At 34.0% G+C, this 16,912-nt stretch overlaps 1 protein-coding gene across 1 annotated transcript; it reads right to left on the bottom strand.

The window, feature by feature from the left end:
• Positions 1 to 321: 321 nt before the first annotated feature.
• LOC106775709 (nitrate regulatory gene2 protein) lies at positions 322 to 12,503 on the bottom strand. The gene is made up of 6 exons (XM_014662865.2): positions 12,184 to 12,503; positions 10,006 to 11,152; positions 9,403 to 9,474; positions 8,822 to 9,036; positions 2,148 to 2,371; positions 322 to 1,734 (listed from the first exon to the last, which is right to left on the bottom strand). Exons 2-6 carry the CDS (start codon positions 11,093 to 11,095, stop codon positions 960 to 962), a joined length of 2,376 nt encoding a protein of 791 aa, XP_014518351.1. The 5' UTR covers positions 11,096 to 11,152; positions 12,184 to 12,503; the 3' UTR covers positions 322 to 959.
• Positions 12,504 to 16,912: the final 4,409 nt, after the last annotated feature.

Here is a 16,912-nt window from a genome sequence, read left to right as displayed (position 1 = left end):
TAATAACAAAAACTAGTTTATTTTATTGTATTAATTTTCATTATTATTTTTTGGGTTTTATATAAAATATTTTTATCAACTTTGTTTTATTAATATTTACAAATTTAATAAATGTTTTGATTGTCATGAAAATTTATTTAAAACAATTATATAATTATAATTTCTTTATAGATATTTAATATTGACATTGAATATTTAACAATATTATATTTTATTTGCAAGATCTTTTTATTATTTTGTAAAAGTTAATTAATATTGAAACAGTAAAAAAAATAGACAAATACAAGTATAAGCACGGGTATGGACGTAAATTCAATGAAAGTGAAGATGCTACAAAAAATTCCATATTAGGTTTGAATTTGAAGATGTGAATGAATTTTTTATTTGGAGATGGATATAAGATAAAATATACCCGTTCTCGCCCCCATTCCATTGCTATCCCTAGCAGGAAGCTTATTTAAGAGATACCCTCTGTCAGTATTCCATTACAAAATTCAAATAAACATTAACCAATGCTCATATATGCACACCATAAATTCAAATAATTACATCAGTAATGAAAATAAGTAAAAGTCCTATATGTGTTAACAAAAATGACATTTGACAAGTTCCTTCTCTTTGCATAAACAACACTTCAACAGAACCAACCAACAACAGCTTTGCCTAACCTGTAATGTAACCACTCCCTTGTACAGTATTATTCAAAAGATGAAACTATCATATAAGTATGGTCATCCTATAAATACTTTATTCCTTCCTTTTTCTTTCTTTCATGTACAAATGCCACATCCAATGGACTTTGTATGAAACTCAACATTTATTAGTTTAACCAAACCTACAATCCTTCAACTCCACCATGTTTTATGCAATAGACTTTGTATGAAACTCAACATTCATTAGATCAACTAATGCTACAATGCTGCACCTCCACCATGTTTTATGCAACCCTTTGCTTATTGTTAGGGTTTTTTATTTTCAGAATTGGAAACTTGAGATTGAGATTTGGAATTATCATCTTGCGGTTGAGAATTTTGAGAATTCCACTGACCATCTTGAACCTGAGAATTAGACCTATGATAATAGTAATTCTTAGCATTCTGAATTGCTTGTCTTAGTTCAGTGTACATCTTGACAGAAGACCCGGCAAAATTACTTAAGTGAGCAACAAACTCAAGAAAGCTTGCCCGAAATCGATCGAAACCTGAATCCCAATCCTCTGGTGGGTCATCTCTCAGTAGATTATCTGATGATTCACTGCGGATATGAGCATTCCAATATTTCATCTGGGGGTTCTTTGAACCTTTGCCCTGGTTCTTCTCTTGATGCGGCAAGAACCGAGCGGTTTCACCGGCCAAACTCTTTATGGAATCTAGAACATCTTGGAGGGGTAATTCACCAAGTTTTTCTAACCAGATTTCACAGGTGACATATATTGGTGGAGGACCATAACTTAGGAGTGGTCGTTGGGGTCTCCTTTTCTTGCTTGTTTTTTGTTTAAGAGAGACACATTTGTAGAGCCATCCATTTATGGCCGCTAGATAGGACTTTTGAGCTCCAATCCACTTGCTAAAACTTGAGGATAGATAGTGAAGTTCACCTTCAAGATAGGAAGTAATTTGTCTGCGTAGTTCAGAATTAGTGACCATTCTGGTATGGCTGTTGTTATAGGCTGCAGACATTATCTGAAACTGAAGTTTGTGGCACTCAAACATCACTTCCCACATCCGAATTAACCTGCCACCACAGCAAAATATAAACATCATAAGCAAAAAGAAAACAAAAAGCAAGAAGTTCTTATCTATAGACATACCTAGGAAAAACAAATGTTGATCCATTTTACAAAGTTATTATACAAAATACAGTCACAACCCTACGAGCATAGAATAATAACAATCATTTAATAGAGGCCTAGGGATAACCAATTTAAACTCTATTCACTATAAGAAATAAATAAATAACAATTTGAAACTGTGTTTCAGTTGTCTGAGTGAGACCTAGAATGACAGTCACAATAAACAAACTTCTGAAAATTAAAGGCACTCTAAAACTGTTTTCTCATCCCTACTGAAATATCATAATATAAAGCTATCACAAAACAGCATAAAAAGTGGCATTGGGAAAAATAAGAAGAATCTATAGAATCATACCCTTCAATCAACTCCTCAAGTTGAGGCTGGAGCTCGTTATCCCGCAATTCCTCAATCCTCTTTGATATAGAGTCTATCCTGAGAATCGCAACTCTAATTCTTGAATGCAGATCCTTGACTACAGCACGTGTTTTATCAATTTTATAAGTCTTTTCTCCTTTTGATTCCAGATGCTGTAAGACTTTACACTTCATGTCATATTCCCTTCTGATCATACCACTTGCCTGCAATTAGTAGAAATAGGTCGAGAATCTATTCAATATGATTAAAAACATAAAAGGAATCGGAACTGATAATCAGAGACAAATCTTTTGCAAGGTTCCACATAATTGAGATTCAGATACTGTGACCTGAGCATAACCTGAACCATGTACACATATGTGCAAATCATAAATTTATGCATTCAATAATATGAAGGATGAAAAAGTGATAAATTTAATTTGCTTTACCTTCATAATTAGTCATTTGCTTTACAAATTTGTTAGTCAGTAGCTATTACAGATTCTAGGAAATTAGGGTCGTTGATTTCTAATTATTAGATAAGAATTTATTATATCTGATTCTGTAAATTGGTATAAATACATAGCACATAATTTGCATTTGACATAACATTCAAATAATTTTTTTCTGTTCTTAATAATTAGGTTTATCACTCTTATATCTAACAAAAGATCTTTACTCCCTTCCTCTTTGTGTTGTTGGTTGCACATGCTTTGTCCATGATTTTACTTTAGATAAAGATAAACATTTTGCCAAATCTACATATTTTTCTTGGTTACTCACCTTCAAAAGGGGTATTATTATTTTTGTCCTCAATTCAATGATATATTATTTCATCTGAAGTCACATTTTTCAAGACTACTCTTGATAGAGGCTTATCACCGGAACCGATACAAGAAGAATATAAAGAGGATGGACGTTAAAAGGATCTATAATAAGGTCAAAGAATAAAAGATTAGAAGAACAAATCTCTTCAAGGCTCAAGATGATAAAAGAAGCTTGAAATTTAAAAAATATGAAGATCATAGCTTGAGTCATTGTAATTTTCTTTTTTAAAGTTTTAAATTTTGCTGGGCAAGTATATTGTCGCTGGGTGATCATTTATTTATGGTTTTACAGATTAAAAAATTTGTTAGTCGACGAGTGTCTTTAGGCGAGTGGCGGCTGGGTGACAAGTATGTTGTTTGTGACGAGTCCATTCTGTTTTTCTGCTTTAGGATTTTAAGTTAATTTGAAGCCCAATGCCTTTAGGCTTTTCTTTAGAGTTCTCAGGTATTTAAGTCTATTTATAAGTGTCTCAAAGACAGATGTAGGACACCTTTGACTGGTCAATTTATGAAATTAGTTTCATTCAAGAGAGGGTTCTCTTGGTTCTTGAAGTATAAGTAATTGATATGCATGAGTTTAGAAATATAAGTAATTGATATGCATGAGTTTTGGAATTTTTGAAGGGCATTATGTGTCAAATTCTAGGTTTTGTTGAATGACACTCTCTCCCAGCCAGCGGTCCATTTCATCCAGCAAGAGAAGTCAGAGAGCTTACTCGCCCAACTAGCTAACTCATCCAACGAGGCTAGTGTTTTGTAGCATGTTCTGTGTTCGTGTGTTTGGATTGTAAAATTAAAGGGAAAAATTATTGGATCCAAAAAAATTGAAAAGAATAGAAAAGTAAGGATCCACAACAAAATGGAAATTAAAGAGTCCAATACAATTAATTTGCTGCTCTATCTTATGAATAATGGATCGGTTGAATTTTGCATTTAGTATTTATTATCGAGTTTCCACATCAAAATTAATTCTTTTGGTAGTCCTATTTATTTATAGCTTTATTGTTGAGTTTTTAAATTTCTTTAAAGTTTTGTCTAGACTGTTGTTTTACTTGGCCTTTTGAGTCAAGTTTTAGATCTCATAACGTTTTTCACATTGTTTTTACTTTTTGTTTAAGTTACTGGAGTTCTTTGACATGTGCTAAAGGGAATTTGAGCAATAAAAGACAACAGAGTACGTTGGAGAAAAGGCTACAAGTATGAAATTTGAGTGAAACTGATAAGATATAATGTGTATGATAGGAGGAAACAGATTAAAGAGTAGTTGTTAGTTAGGTTGCTAGAGTGAATGAGGTTTCCTTTATATAGTTAGGGGGTCCTGGTATGCTAGACACTTTTTGGATTATTTTGTAGATTGAGCTTTAACTCTTTGTAAAGGGGAAACCCTTGGAGGAGAGAGTGCTCTTCTATTTTTGTGTTCTTTTCAATCTATGCAATAAAGAATATTACTCTTCTTTCTCTTTTCAATTCTGAGTTCCTAACAGAAACACTAGTGGTGAGGACCTAGATATATTCCATTACTTTGTTTACCAACCTTTGCAGGATTTTAGCAACAGTGCACAATGCAACATGTTCCAATAGAGGTATTATTCTAGAAGTGGTTATACATATTTGCAAAATACAAGGGAAAAATAGGATCTATGGGAAGGTTCAGGTTCTCAAAGGACAAAAGAGCATGAATTGCAAGAAACACACACATCCTAGGAGTTTGCACTTGGTAGACGATGTCAATACCTTGGTGTCCAGAATTATAAAACCAAATGACAAGATTGCTAAGTTTAGAAAGAAGCACAAGCATGACAGAAAATCTTTGCCAATGGATAGGACAAGTGCTCTAAGATGCACTAAATGTGAAGGCTATTGGTAAGTTGCGTGCGAGAGTTACAAACCGGTTACTGACATTGAGTTTACTAATGGTTGTATAAATTGCAGTGATGACATGTTTTGTGTGGTTGTGTTAGGTTACATTGTTCAAGTAACCCAATCAACACCCTCTTCTCACCTCAACACTCAAACAACAGTAATGGATGTAAATGTATATGTATTATTGATTCTGTAAAGTATAGAAAAATACAAGTACGCACCCCCCAAGGAAGCCAACCTTCCTTCACTGGAAAAGATGTTCAATCTATACCCAAAAGAAATCTGACATAATCCTCTCCTCAACCTATTCTATTTTTATTTATACTCTCTCTCTTCACTAATTAACCTCTTTTCCCACCTTTAATTCCCTCCTCTTTTATTCCTCCTCTCATATACCTTCAACTTCCTAACATTGTATGAAATAATTGATGTAATTGTATGATGTTATTAAGACATTGTGACTATGTAAGGTTTAAGTGGGTTGTTATAATATGATGTATGTGTATGTTGTTACGATGTTTTGATGTTTGTATGTTAGCTTACCCTTGCATGGATGGTTTCTACTTGCAATGATCGTTTTATAAGGGGACAGATGATAATACAGGTATTGAGGAAGATGTCGAGAGATATTTTGGACAATCTTTCAGCCTTAGAATTTTCCTTTTCATTCAAGTCTATGTTGGTAAAACAATATTTTTATTGAGATTTCAAATAAAATAGTGTTGATAGGGGGAGCAATGTGATCGATGAATCCAATCCCTGTTATGTTGGTTTTTTATGATGACAACACATTGATAGTAACAACACATGGATGTTGTCATGTCACAACAGAAAAGTATTTGTGTTATGAAATACATATATGGAATATGTACATGCGTACTGTGATAAATGCATATAATATGTTAAATGCATATGTTGGACATATTGTGTTGTTTATGCGTACTGTGATAAATGCATATAATATGTTAAATGCATATGTTGGACATATTGTGTTGTTTATGCGTACTGTGATAAATGCATATAATATGTTAAATGCATATGTTGGACATATTGTGTTGTTTATGCATACTATTGTGATTATGATGTGATTATATCTGTGTATGCACACTGTATGTTTCTGTGTAATGAAAACCACAAGCACAAAAGCATATCTGCATGACAATTGATTACAATGTTGTAAAAAAGTGCACGTTTTTATAAAACACCAATTCAAACCTTACTCACACAATTTGGATGTGAGAAGAAGAAGATGGAGCCACTTGTGAATAAGGAAGATGAAGTGGGTTCTTTCAAACCAACCTCACCGATTGAGAGCTCCCCGTCACGCTTCCATCTCTATTCATCCAGAGCCAATGCTAACAATGTCTCGTCGTGGGCATCGCCACCACTACCGTTGCTATGCCATATTACTGTCGTCGAGAGTATTTAAAACAAGCTATTGTAGATAAAAATCCAATTGTTGCAAGTGCTGCTTTAATTAGATAACCAAATCCATCATTTTAATTTATTTTCCCAATAAAGCACCTAACCTCTCACCTCTTTAATTCATTGAGTCTACATGCTTTGTCCACATTCATATTCTTGACCTTGATAAATTATATGCTGGTTTCACAAATTTGTCCTTTTAGGTTTCTCTTAATCTCAAAGAGGGTACAAGTCCACCGTCCTTCATCACTATATGACATTAACTTATGCTACCTTTTATGGAATTTCTCTCTATTTTAGGCCTATTTCTCCCCCCTCTGATAGCCCAACTAGCACTGTTACCACCCTTCTTGCCTTTAATAATGCAATTGTGTCTCATGTACCACCTGATCCACCATTGTTACCTCCTCTTTGGGTGTACTACTGCCAACATCTACCCCCTTTAGATAGGCCATCTATTAACTCTTCCCTAGGGACAGAGTTTGATCTTCTAATTGCTTTTCATAAAGGCATACACTCTACTCATAATCCTTCATCACATTATATTGCTCCAAGCAATCATCAATTGTCTCCATCCCTTTATAAATTTCTTTCTTCCAAAATTGTAGATGATGTTTTAGCCCAACCTGACTGGAGACAAGCTATGATGGTTGAATTGTGTGCTATTCAAAACAGTGGAACTTAAGATCTCATTCCTTTTCCTTCTAGAAAATTTCTTGTTGGTGGTAAGTGAATCTTTGCTGTCAAAGTTAGTCTTGATGGCATTATCGATCGACTCAAAGCTTCTTTGGTAGCCAGAGGTTATACTTGGATATTGATATTGGACTATGGTGACACCTCCCTCATCACTAAGATGGCTTTCTATCAGATATTCATTGCCATGGCTGCTTTTCATCGTCTTCTTTATCATTTGGATGTCAAGAAGTTTTTCCTTCATGGTGATTTGTTGTAGGAAATTTATATAGAGCAACCTCTTGGTTTGCTAAATTAAGGGCATGGCTTGGTACATTCAGTGAAGTTGTCCAACAATTTGGTATGACTCGATGCAAAGCTAATCATTCAGTATTTTATTGTCCCACAATCATTGCATGTATCTACTTTGTAGTGTATGTTGATGACATTGTTCTTACAAGTAGTGATCATCATGGCATCTTACACACCTGTGTCATCATTTCCAAAAAAATAAACCCTAACAATTCAAATATTATTTGGAGATTTAGGTAGCACAATCCAACAATAGAATTGTCATTTCTCAAAGGAATAATAAATAGGATATTTGAGAGGAAATTGGACTAATGACATCCAAGCCCATTGACTCACCCATGGGGAGCTACTTCCTAATCCTAATAAATACAGAAAACTTGTTGAAAAATTGAACTATTTCATAGTTACTCGTCCTGACATTTCCTTTACAGTTAATGTGGTTAGTAAGTTTCTAAATCCTCCATGTCCAAGACATTTGAACGCAATTATTCGCATTTTGAAGTAAATTAAAGGTGCCCCTAAAATAGGTTCGTTATATGGTCATAATAATCACACTAGTGTTATGGGTTATTCAGATGCAAATTGGGCTATAGATCTCCTTCTGACTACATATCCACCTCCAGATAGTGTGTCTTTATTGGGGACAACTTTATCTCCTAGAAAAGTAAGATGCAAACGGTAGTAGCAAGATCAAATGCAAGAGATCCACCTCTAGATATTGTGTCTTTATTGGGGACAACTTGATATTCTAGAAAAGCGAGATGCAGATGGTAGTAGCAAGATCAAATGCAGAGGCAAAATATAGAGCTATAACCTCTACCACATATGACCTTATTTGGCTAAGACAGTTGCTTGAACAATTCAGATTTGGGGAGTTCACACAAATGGCTCTTATCTATGATAACCAAGTTGCCCTACATATTTTTTCAAATTCAGTGAGGACTAAACCAATTGAGGTAGATTGTCACATTTTGTGAAAAAAAAAAATTGCATATGGAAACATCACCACTCAATTTCTTTACTCTAAAAAATAGTTGGCAGATATCTCCACTAAGTCATTTTGGGGTCCTAGAATTGATTACATTTGTAACAAATTTGGTTTATGTGATTTATATGCACCAACTTAAGGGGAATGTTAAATGTAACTAAATATGTGGGCCTTGCTCATCTCTTTATATTTCTTTGAATGAGACTCTTATACATACACATGTCCCTATGTTGCAACACACATAGAGTTTGTTCTTGTCTCTTCACCGTATATCTCAATATATCCACAATAGGGTATCAAGTGGGCCATAAAGAATGAAATGCTACAAATCAGAATAATAATTGTCCCTACCTTGTATGCAAAATTAAAAGAACCTGTGTCAAATTAGTAAACTGTTTCACTGAGAAACAGTTGATATCCTTTCTAACATTGCATACACCTTATTGCTTAATAACTTGTTAAGAAAAGAACTTTTGGGCTTATTCTGACATCCAAACCATGACTTCTGCAACATCCTACTATAAAAACATAACATGCCAAATAAAGAAAAGTCTAAATGGTGCTGAGAAATACACAGTATACAGTACCTTCACTTCATCATAGAGCTTCCTTTCCCATGCATATAATCTATCCAAGGTTGACGCATGACTTCCAGAGATCATGCACAAACTATCAAAAAGATTTTTCGTAAGGTCCTCTATATCATCTTTTGAGTTTGGTCCCAAAGGGTTTCTGGATGAAGAGGATAAGGATGACATAGTCCTTTGCCAAGTTAAGTACTTAACCGAGTTTTGAGCAGGTTCTAAGAAGATGTAGTGAAAAAAAGAAAACAAAAATTAGATATAGGATTCCAGAAACAGCTTTCAACAAACAGCAGTCGGTCACTACAGATTGAGAGACTTCTAAAAAGCTTGTAATCTCAGCAAATTGGAGAGTCGTTAGACACCAATATAAGCACAAAAAAGGTTAGGATCATGAAAAATATCAACAGTTTAAGTAGACCAGATCTGCTCCTGCTGAAATTCATTATAAACTTCCAATAACCTCATGCACGACTCCAACAATACAAACATATAATAAGAGGATATTATATTTCCTACTTATACACACAATATCTACAAAAGTCCTAGCAATGTGAGAGTTCAACAGAAAAGGAATATGAAATTACCTTCTGGAAGCTGACTTGGGTCTTCCCCACATGAGAAACATGCCTTTAAAAATGAGGGTGCAGCTGAACGACCTGTTATGATAATAATTTCATGTTTAAGCTTCAAAGCATTTAATCTTGAAGTGAATAATGAAAAGAAACTTTCAAAACCTCTTATAAATTGAATTTTTTTTAAACCCAAAGAAGAACAAGATATTTTCTTCAAAGTATCATGATCTAGGTTATGGACATTTAAACAGAAGCTGCCTAGCCAAAGGGTAAACAATTCTATTGTTTTAGTCAAGCCATTGTTGTTGTCTATATCTTAAGTGACATATATATAACAAGGAAAAGTGCAGCATATCATAAAAGCATCATTTATTTATTTGTCTCTTCTATAAATGGATTTGAATACTCTAATGTGACATTTTCACATGACTAAGAGTGACAAACAGATAGCCAGCTCAAGGCATGTTAATTTTAACAGTGCCCAGAATATTTGTCAATATTTCTATCCACGTGATCTTGTCAAATATCCTCCTAAAATTTCTAAAATTTAATATTATCAAAACTATAAGAAACTAACAAGGAAACACATGGAAACTAGAGAGCTCGAAAAATTACTTTCTTTAGCTGGTAGTAGAGGACGAAAGTGCAACTTATTTGCCTCAAGCATTCTTGGAACCTCTTTACCAGATTCGGAAGCTTTAACAAAGAGGAATTCAATATCTTTCATGCCAGAAAAGATATCCTTAGGAACAACTTTTTCACTGTGATTTTCATTCTCCATCAATTTATTTGATTCGGTTGGAAGTTCAACTTCTGTAGAAGCTGTCTCTGATTGTGATACAATAGGAGAGTTCCCCTTCTCCACATTCACATGTTCAAATTCAGAAGCAGAATGCCCTTTCAGAGGCTTAATTGTGGCAGGTGAGCCATTGGCTCTAACATGGTCATTAACTCTATTAAAATTTTCAAACCTTTGGACTAGGTTATCTGTGCCAGGCTCATCATCAAATTCATCTTCAGAGTCCGTAGAGTCTTCCTTACCATGAGAAGAAACCTTCTCATCATCTTCTAATTCAGGAATTCCTTCCTCCTCCATAAGTTGTGTTATATCATCAGCATTCCCCACCGTATCTTGATGCATGACCTTCGCTTCTTGAAAAGAAAATTGATGATCAATAGGATGAAAGAGACCAAAATAATCCCACGGTGGAGTTTCAACTGGAAGAGAATAATCTCCAGCAGATGCTGATGGATCAAACTTTTCAGGGGGTTGAGCAGCAGCATCGTGTGGAGTACCTGATGATGTTACTATTCCAACAACAGGAACAGGTAGTTTTTCTTCAACCTTTTTAGAAGAACTGGAGCTAAATTTCATATGATTTGCTTGGAACTTACTAGAACTAGGAGGAGAGGGAGTTGGAGAAAAGGTTTCAGTTGTATCAATGTGTTGAGAAACAGATCGTGAAGAAAGTGAGAACTGGGACAGGGTTTTCTCCAGTGGCTCCAGTGTGGCATTGCTAATTGATGCATCAGGTTCTGTGAATTTTCTCAAAGCTGTTCCTGTACTTTTCAGTGACTGGATATACGAAACATGAGCAGCTGCTAAAGAGCAGCGCCCATCAAGTGCTTGCCTAACAAATTTCTTCCTTTCACGACACAGCTGGAGTGCCTTATCATCATCCATTTTGGAGCTCGAGGCCCCCATTATCACAAATCTAGTCTTGCTTTTCGCTTTATGCAATTGTTGGTCTATAAATTCTATCTGCACATTAATTCAGCATCAAATTATTAGAGAAACAACAACTCATTATATACTAGTAGAAAATGACAATAAACACCATAAACAACACCAGTTAAAAAGCACAAATCCAGATCATGAAACATAATAATTGTAACCAACCAGCATTCAAGTATAAACAAGTGGCAAAGATCTAACGAGTTATAAATACCAAATCTCTCCTTCAGCATATGTCGTGACAAAAGGAATAATTACGACGAACACAACGACAAAAATCAAACTTAAAAGCAAAAAATTTAATAAAATCACCAATCCAATAAACAGCCTCCGCAGCTGCCAAAGGAAAACTGAATCATTCAGTTTCCCAAGAAACAAATTGTTTGTTTGCATATCAAAAAGGAGCAAAGAAAACAAATTACATCCTCAGACAACACTAACCTTGCACAATACACACTAAAACAGGTGATACTATTTTGACATCATAAAAACAAAAAATAAATAAATTAAACACCAAAGTTGGGGGCAAAGAGACAAGAGAACCGCATGAATATTTCCACAGCCAAAGTTTCGCAATTTAGCAGACCAACTCACATTAACTATGCATAAACGACATCACACTCTCAATTCAGAACCCCTCAACTTTCCCAGTAAAACTACGAAGCTGTTTAAATAATAAAGGGACAGTACAGAAAAGACAACGGAATACAACATACCAACATAGCAATAAAGATACGCAAACTTCACAATCGAATTCTAAACTACAGTGCTTGGAGATGCAGAAAGTAAAAAACTTCAACAGAAACAACTTTCACGGAAACAAGAGAAAACCCACCAGCAAAATATGAAAACTGAAAAAGGGTAATTCTATAAAACCCAGAAAAGTTTCAATCAACCCGAATAGCACAGTGAACACACACACACACACACAAAAAAAAAAAAAAAAAAAAAAAAAAAAAAAAAAAAAAAAAAAAAAAAAAAAAAAAGAAAAACTAAAAACTAAAAACTAAAAACGAGACAGTAAATAGAATTTCATAAGGTTGAGAAATTTGGGGTACCTAGAGTGTGCAGTGAAGCAGTGGTGCACGGCAAGAACTTGGATTTCAGCGCGAATTGTAAACAGAGAAGAACAGAACTTCTATTTTAATGTCTAGAGAGAGAATAGAAAGAGAGTGGAGGACGAATCTCGATCGGCCCATTAGATGTTTCCATGCAAAAGGCATAAAAAAGGACAAATAATCTGAGTTTAGATGTGGGCCCCACTCATGTTTGAACGCACATTGACCATTCAGTATCATATGAAAATCGAAGAAAAAAACAATTGGTCTTACGTTGTCATGGAAACATATTTAAAGTAAGTTTTCATAAAAAAAATATTGTAAAAATGCATACAAAATATAACAAAGATGTACTAGTTACATTTTTAAAATAAAATAAAAAATTATTTATGCCACTTATTTGTTAAATATTATAAATATTGATGTATTTTATTTTTAGCATAATAAAAAAAAGTTAATCTTTGGCTTAAAAACTTTAATTTTGAATTTTGTTGATAGCTCTCAGTTGAATTGGTTTAAGGGTTGATCGTTTTTTCTTGCTCTACTGTTTTTCGATCATTCAATTCTCTTCAAGAACGCAAGCCGCTCTGATGGGTTGTTGACCTGTAAAAGACACTCTGACTCTCAAGTCAGATATCTTTTTCAAAGAGGTATTTATTTTATTAGGATGAATCAAGATTCTTTTAAGTGAACGTCAATAATATATTTATAGGGTTTGTAGCAGCCAAGCACATTAATTAACCATTAATGCAATATATTTTTAGGCAATCAAACCCAATAATATAATTGTCCATAAATGACCATTAACTCTGATTAGTATATTTCATATATTACATAAGTTCCGCAAGCCTAAGCAAGCTCTTTATTGGGAGAGGTGCGCAAGGATTATTATAAGCTTAAGAGAGGTCGCTCACGTTATGTTAGGGAGTCTATTTTCTATGCCTTTTAAGTCTTCATTCCTTTCTATACCAAGCAATAGACTTTAGGATTTCTCTTTCGAATTGTTCCCTAGACTGAGCAGAAAATGCTAAGTGTGCTCTTTGGAACTTTTTTCCTAGGTTGAGTAGTAGACGTTATGAGTTCTCTTTGGAACTTTTTCTTGTGCAAGAAATTTTCATTCAAAAAAATATGCATTGAAGAAAATAAAGTAAACTCTTCAATATTTTATTTTTATAATGAAAAGGCATTGGAACCGGCCAAGGCTGAACGTAGGTGGTCCGAGCGGGAAGGGACTGAACCTGTTGAGCTATGATTGATAGGAGTTCCTTTTTGAACTTTTTCTCATGTTGAGCGGAGGAATTAGAAGTTCTTTGTTGAACTTCTTCTCTAGGTCGAGCATTGACTGATAGGAGTTCTTTTTTGAACTTTTTCCTATATTGAGAGGAGGCACTAGAAATTCTTCTTTGAACTTTTTCTTTAGGCTGAGCGGTGACTGATAGGAGTTCTTTTTATAACCTTTTCCTATGTTGAGCAGAGGCACTAGAAGTTATCTTTTGAACTTTTTCTCTAGGCCGAGCGGTGACTAATAGGAGTTCTTTTTGAACTTTTTCCTATGGTGAGCGAAGGCATTAAAAGTTCTTTTTTGAACTTTTTCTCTAGGCCAAGCGGTGACTAATAGGAGTTCTTTTTGAACTTTTTCTTATGTTGAGCAGAGGCATTATAAGTTCTTTTTTGAAATTTTGCTCTAGGCTGAGTAGTGACTGGTAGGAGTTCTTTTTCTAGAACTTTTTCCTAATAAGGTTGAACTTTGGAGGTCCAACTGACTAAGCGATAAGGGATTGAACTTTCCTGTGCAGGATATTTTTACTCACAAAAATATGAGTTAAAAAAATGAAATAAATGCTTCAATATATTATAATTTAAAAATTATAATAAAATACCATTAGAACCTGACAAGGTTGAATGTAGGACTGAACTTTCATGTGCAAGATATTTTTATTCAAAAAAATATGCGTAAATAAAATATTCAACATTTTATTTTTATAATGAGATAGCATTAGAACCTGATAAGGTTGAAGGTTGGTGGTTCAATCAACCAAGCAGTAAGGGATTGAACCTTCTTGTGCAGGATACTTTTACTCACAAAAATTTGTGTTAAATAAAATATTCAACATTTTATTTTTATAATGAGATGGCATTAGAACCTGATAAGGTTGAACGTTGGTGGTCCAATCGACCAAGCGGTAAGGGATTGAACCTTCCTGTGCAAGATATTTTTACTCACAAAAATATGTGTTAAATAAAGTACTCAACATTTTATTTTTATAATGAGAAGCTATTAGAACCTAATAAGGTTGAACGTTAGTGGTCCAATCGACCAAGCGTTAAGGAATTGAAACTTCTTGTAAAGGATATTTTCACTCACAAAAATACGTGTTAAATAAAATAATAAACATTTTATTTTTATAATGAGAAGCTATTAGAACCTAACAAGCTTGAATGTTGGTGGTCCAATCGACCAAGCGATAAGGGATTGAACCTTCTTGTGCATGATATTTTACTCATAAAAATGTGCGTTAAATAAAATACTCAACATTTTATTTTTCTAATGAGATAGCATTAGAACCTGATAAAGTTAAATGTTGGTGGTCCAATCGACCAAGCGATAAGGTATTAAACCTTCCTATGCAACAAAAATGAGTTAAACAAAATGAAATAAACGCTTCAATATAATATAATTTATAAACTATAATAAAAAGCCATTAGAACATGACCAAGTTGAATGCAGGACTGAACCTTCCTGAAAGTTCTCGAAACAAAAGACATGCCCTTAGAAATTATTATGAATTTTTTTGATCTTCTTGCAAAACTTGGTATTGATTCAAAGTAGCAATGTCGAGACCGAGCGCACGTCTGGTTCCTCGTGGTTTAATGGGAATGTTGCTCAGCCCACGGTGAGCGCCAAAATGATTCGGTTGAATTGGTTTGAGGGCATGTCGTCCTTCCTTGCTTTGCACTCTTTTGACCATCCAATTCTCGCCAAGAACGCAATCCACTCCGATGGGTTGTTGACCTGCAGAAGACACTCCGACTCTCAAGTCAGATATCTTTTTCAAAGAGGTCTTTATTGTATTAGGATAGATCAAGGTTGTTTTACTTGAACGTCAATAGTATATTTATAAAGGCTTGTAGCAGCCAAGCACATTGATTAACCATTAATGCAATATATTTTTAGGCAATCAAACCCAATAATACCTGCTAATATATCTGTTAACTTTCCATAAATGACCATTAACTCTGATCAGTATATTTCATATAGTACATTGACCATATAAGATAGTTTGCACAATTAACCTTTCATCCTATGCTCTTAAGATGTTTAATGGTCTTTTATCCTTTTGTTTTTTTATGTAAATTTAAAACTTTCAGGCTTTTTATTTTATAAATTTAAAATAGGTTTAATATCTATTTTGGTCCCTCTTTTCGTAGGGTTTGTTCAAAGTCGTCCTACCTTTTTTAAAAAGTTCACCAAAATCCTACTTTTCGTAAAAAGGGTTCACTTTAGTCCTTATTACTTACGGCGTTAAAAATTTTAACGATAGAGTGTCCAGGTCAGCTACAAGTGAATGGGTTGTTAATTTTTTATACGCGTGGCAACTTAAAAGACCAATAACGTGGAAATATGGTATTTCAAGGTGGTTTTGTTCGAACTTCATCATGTTGCAACTCCAGAATCCATAGTCCTCCATCATCGCCGTGAACTCTCCCACCTCCATCATCGACGTTCTTTGCTACCCTTTTCATTCACTGTTCTCCTCTTCAGTTAGTGTGAAAGTTCTTTCCTTTATATTTGCACTACTATATAAAATATTTCTTCCTCTGCGACGCACTATAAACTATTTGCACTGCTATATAAAATATTTCTTCATCAATTTCTTATTTTACCAGAGTAATTTTGATACATAAAAACACTGATAAAAGTCATTTCGATCAAAACAAAGAGCAGATGAGATAACTGTTTAAGTCAGCATAAACATTTCCTATTATTTTAAAAAAATCTATTATTAAAAATAAACTAATAGAAAGCTAGTCAAATATAATATAACTTTGAAATGTTAGATGAATGTGGCAGTAGTGACAGAGATTGTCACATCAAGTGTGATAGCAATTTTTTTTATACATTTGGGATAACAATTTTAATTCAAGTTTGCAACGTGCTGGTGCAACATCATTAATATTACAGTTTTAAGAGCTGATAAACAGAAACGTACACACACATTCTTAAGAATGTAAGCAAGGAGTTGATACCCACCATTAACTAGTTTATTTTTATTAAATTAAAAAACAGTTTACTTAATTGTATTGTAGTTAACTGAACTAAAAAACAGTTCAGTGTAGTTTTCTTAAACTACCTTTTAGTACAGTCCAGTTTATTTAAACTATTTTGTAGTTAATTATAATTACTTTACAGTGCAGTGCAAATAGTGCAGTTTGCCTACCCCTAGCAGGAATAAAGTGGAAGTAGATTGCAAGAAGAATCAACTGGTATACCACTAGTTTTTCATGAGGTATATACATTTGATGGTTCATATCAATAAATACACAGAATCATTGTGAATTCATGTGTTTGCCCAAATAGTGATGCAATAAAATAGTTGCTCATATCAGTGTCAAATGATTGAGTGCATAGGCTAATCTGTTCAATATTGTAGGGTTATAATCATTATATCAACCAACAGATGTTGAATGAACCCCTTGTGGAGATAATGGGGAAACTACTTGAAGAACA

Source organism: Vigna radiata, chromosome 10, assembly GCF_000741045.1.
Source record: "Vigna radiata var. radiata cultivar VC1973A chromosome 10, Vradiata_ver6, whole genome shotgun sequence".
NCBI classification, from domain to species: Eukaryota; Viridiplantae; Streptophyta; class Magnoliopsida; order Fabales; family Fabaceae; genus Vigna; species Vigna radiata.
The sequence above is the reverse complement of the archived record's forward strand: the minus strand, read 5'-3'. Positions and strand labels throughout refer to the sequence as shown.

What these genes read in the sequence shown, in the direction of transcription:
- LOC106775709 (XM_014662865.2), bottom strand. Translation starts at nt 11,095, where the DNA reads ATGGGGGCCTCGAGCTCCAAAATGGATGATGATAAGGCACTCCAGCTG. An exon ending in TCTACTACCAGCTAAAGAAA is followed by an intron (nt 9,475 to 10,005) that starts GTAATTTTTCGA and finishes TTATCATAACAG; the next exon opens with GTCGTTCAGCTGCACCCTCA. An exon ending in CCCAAGTCAGCTTCCAGAAG is followed by an intron (nt 9,037 to 9,402) that starts GTAATTTCATAT and finishes ACATCTTCTTAG; the next exon opens with AACCTGCTCAAAACTCGGTT.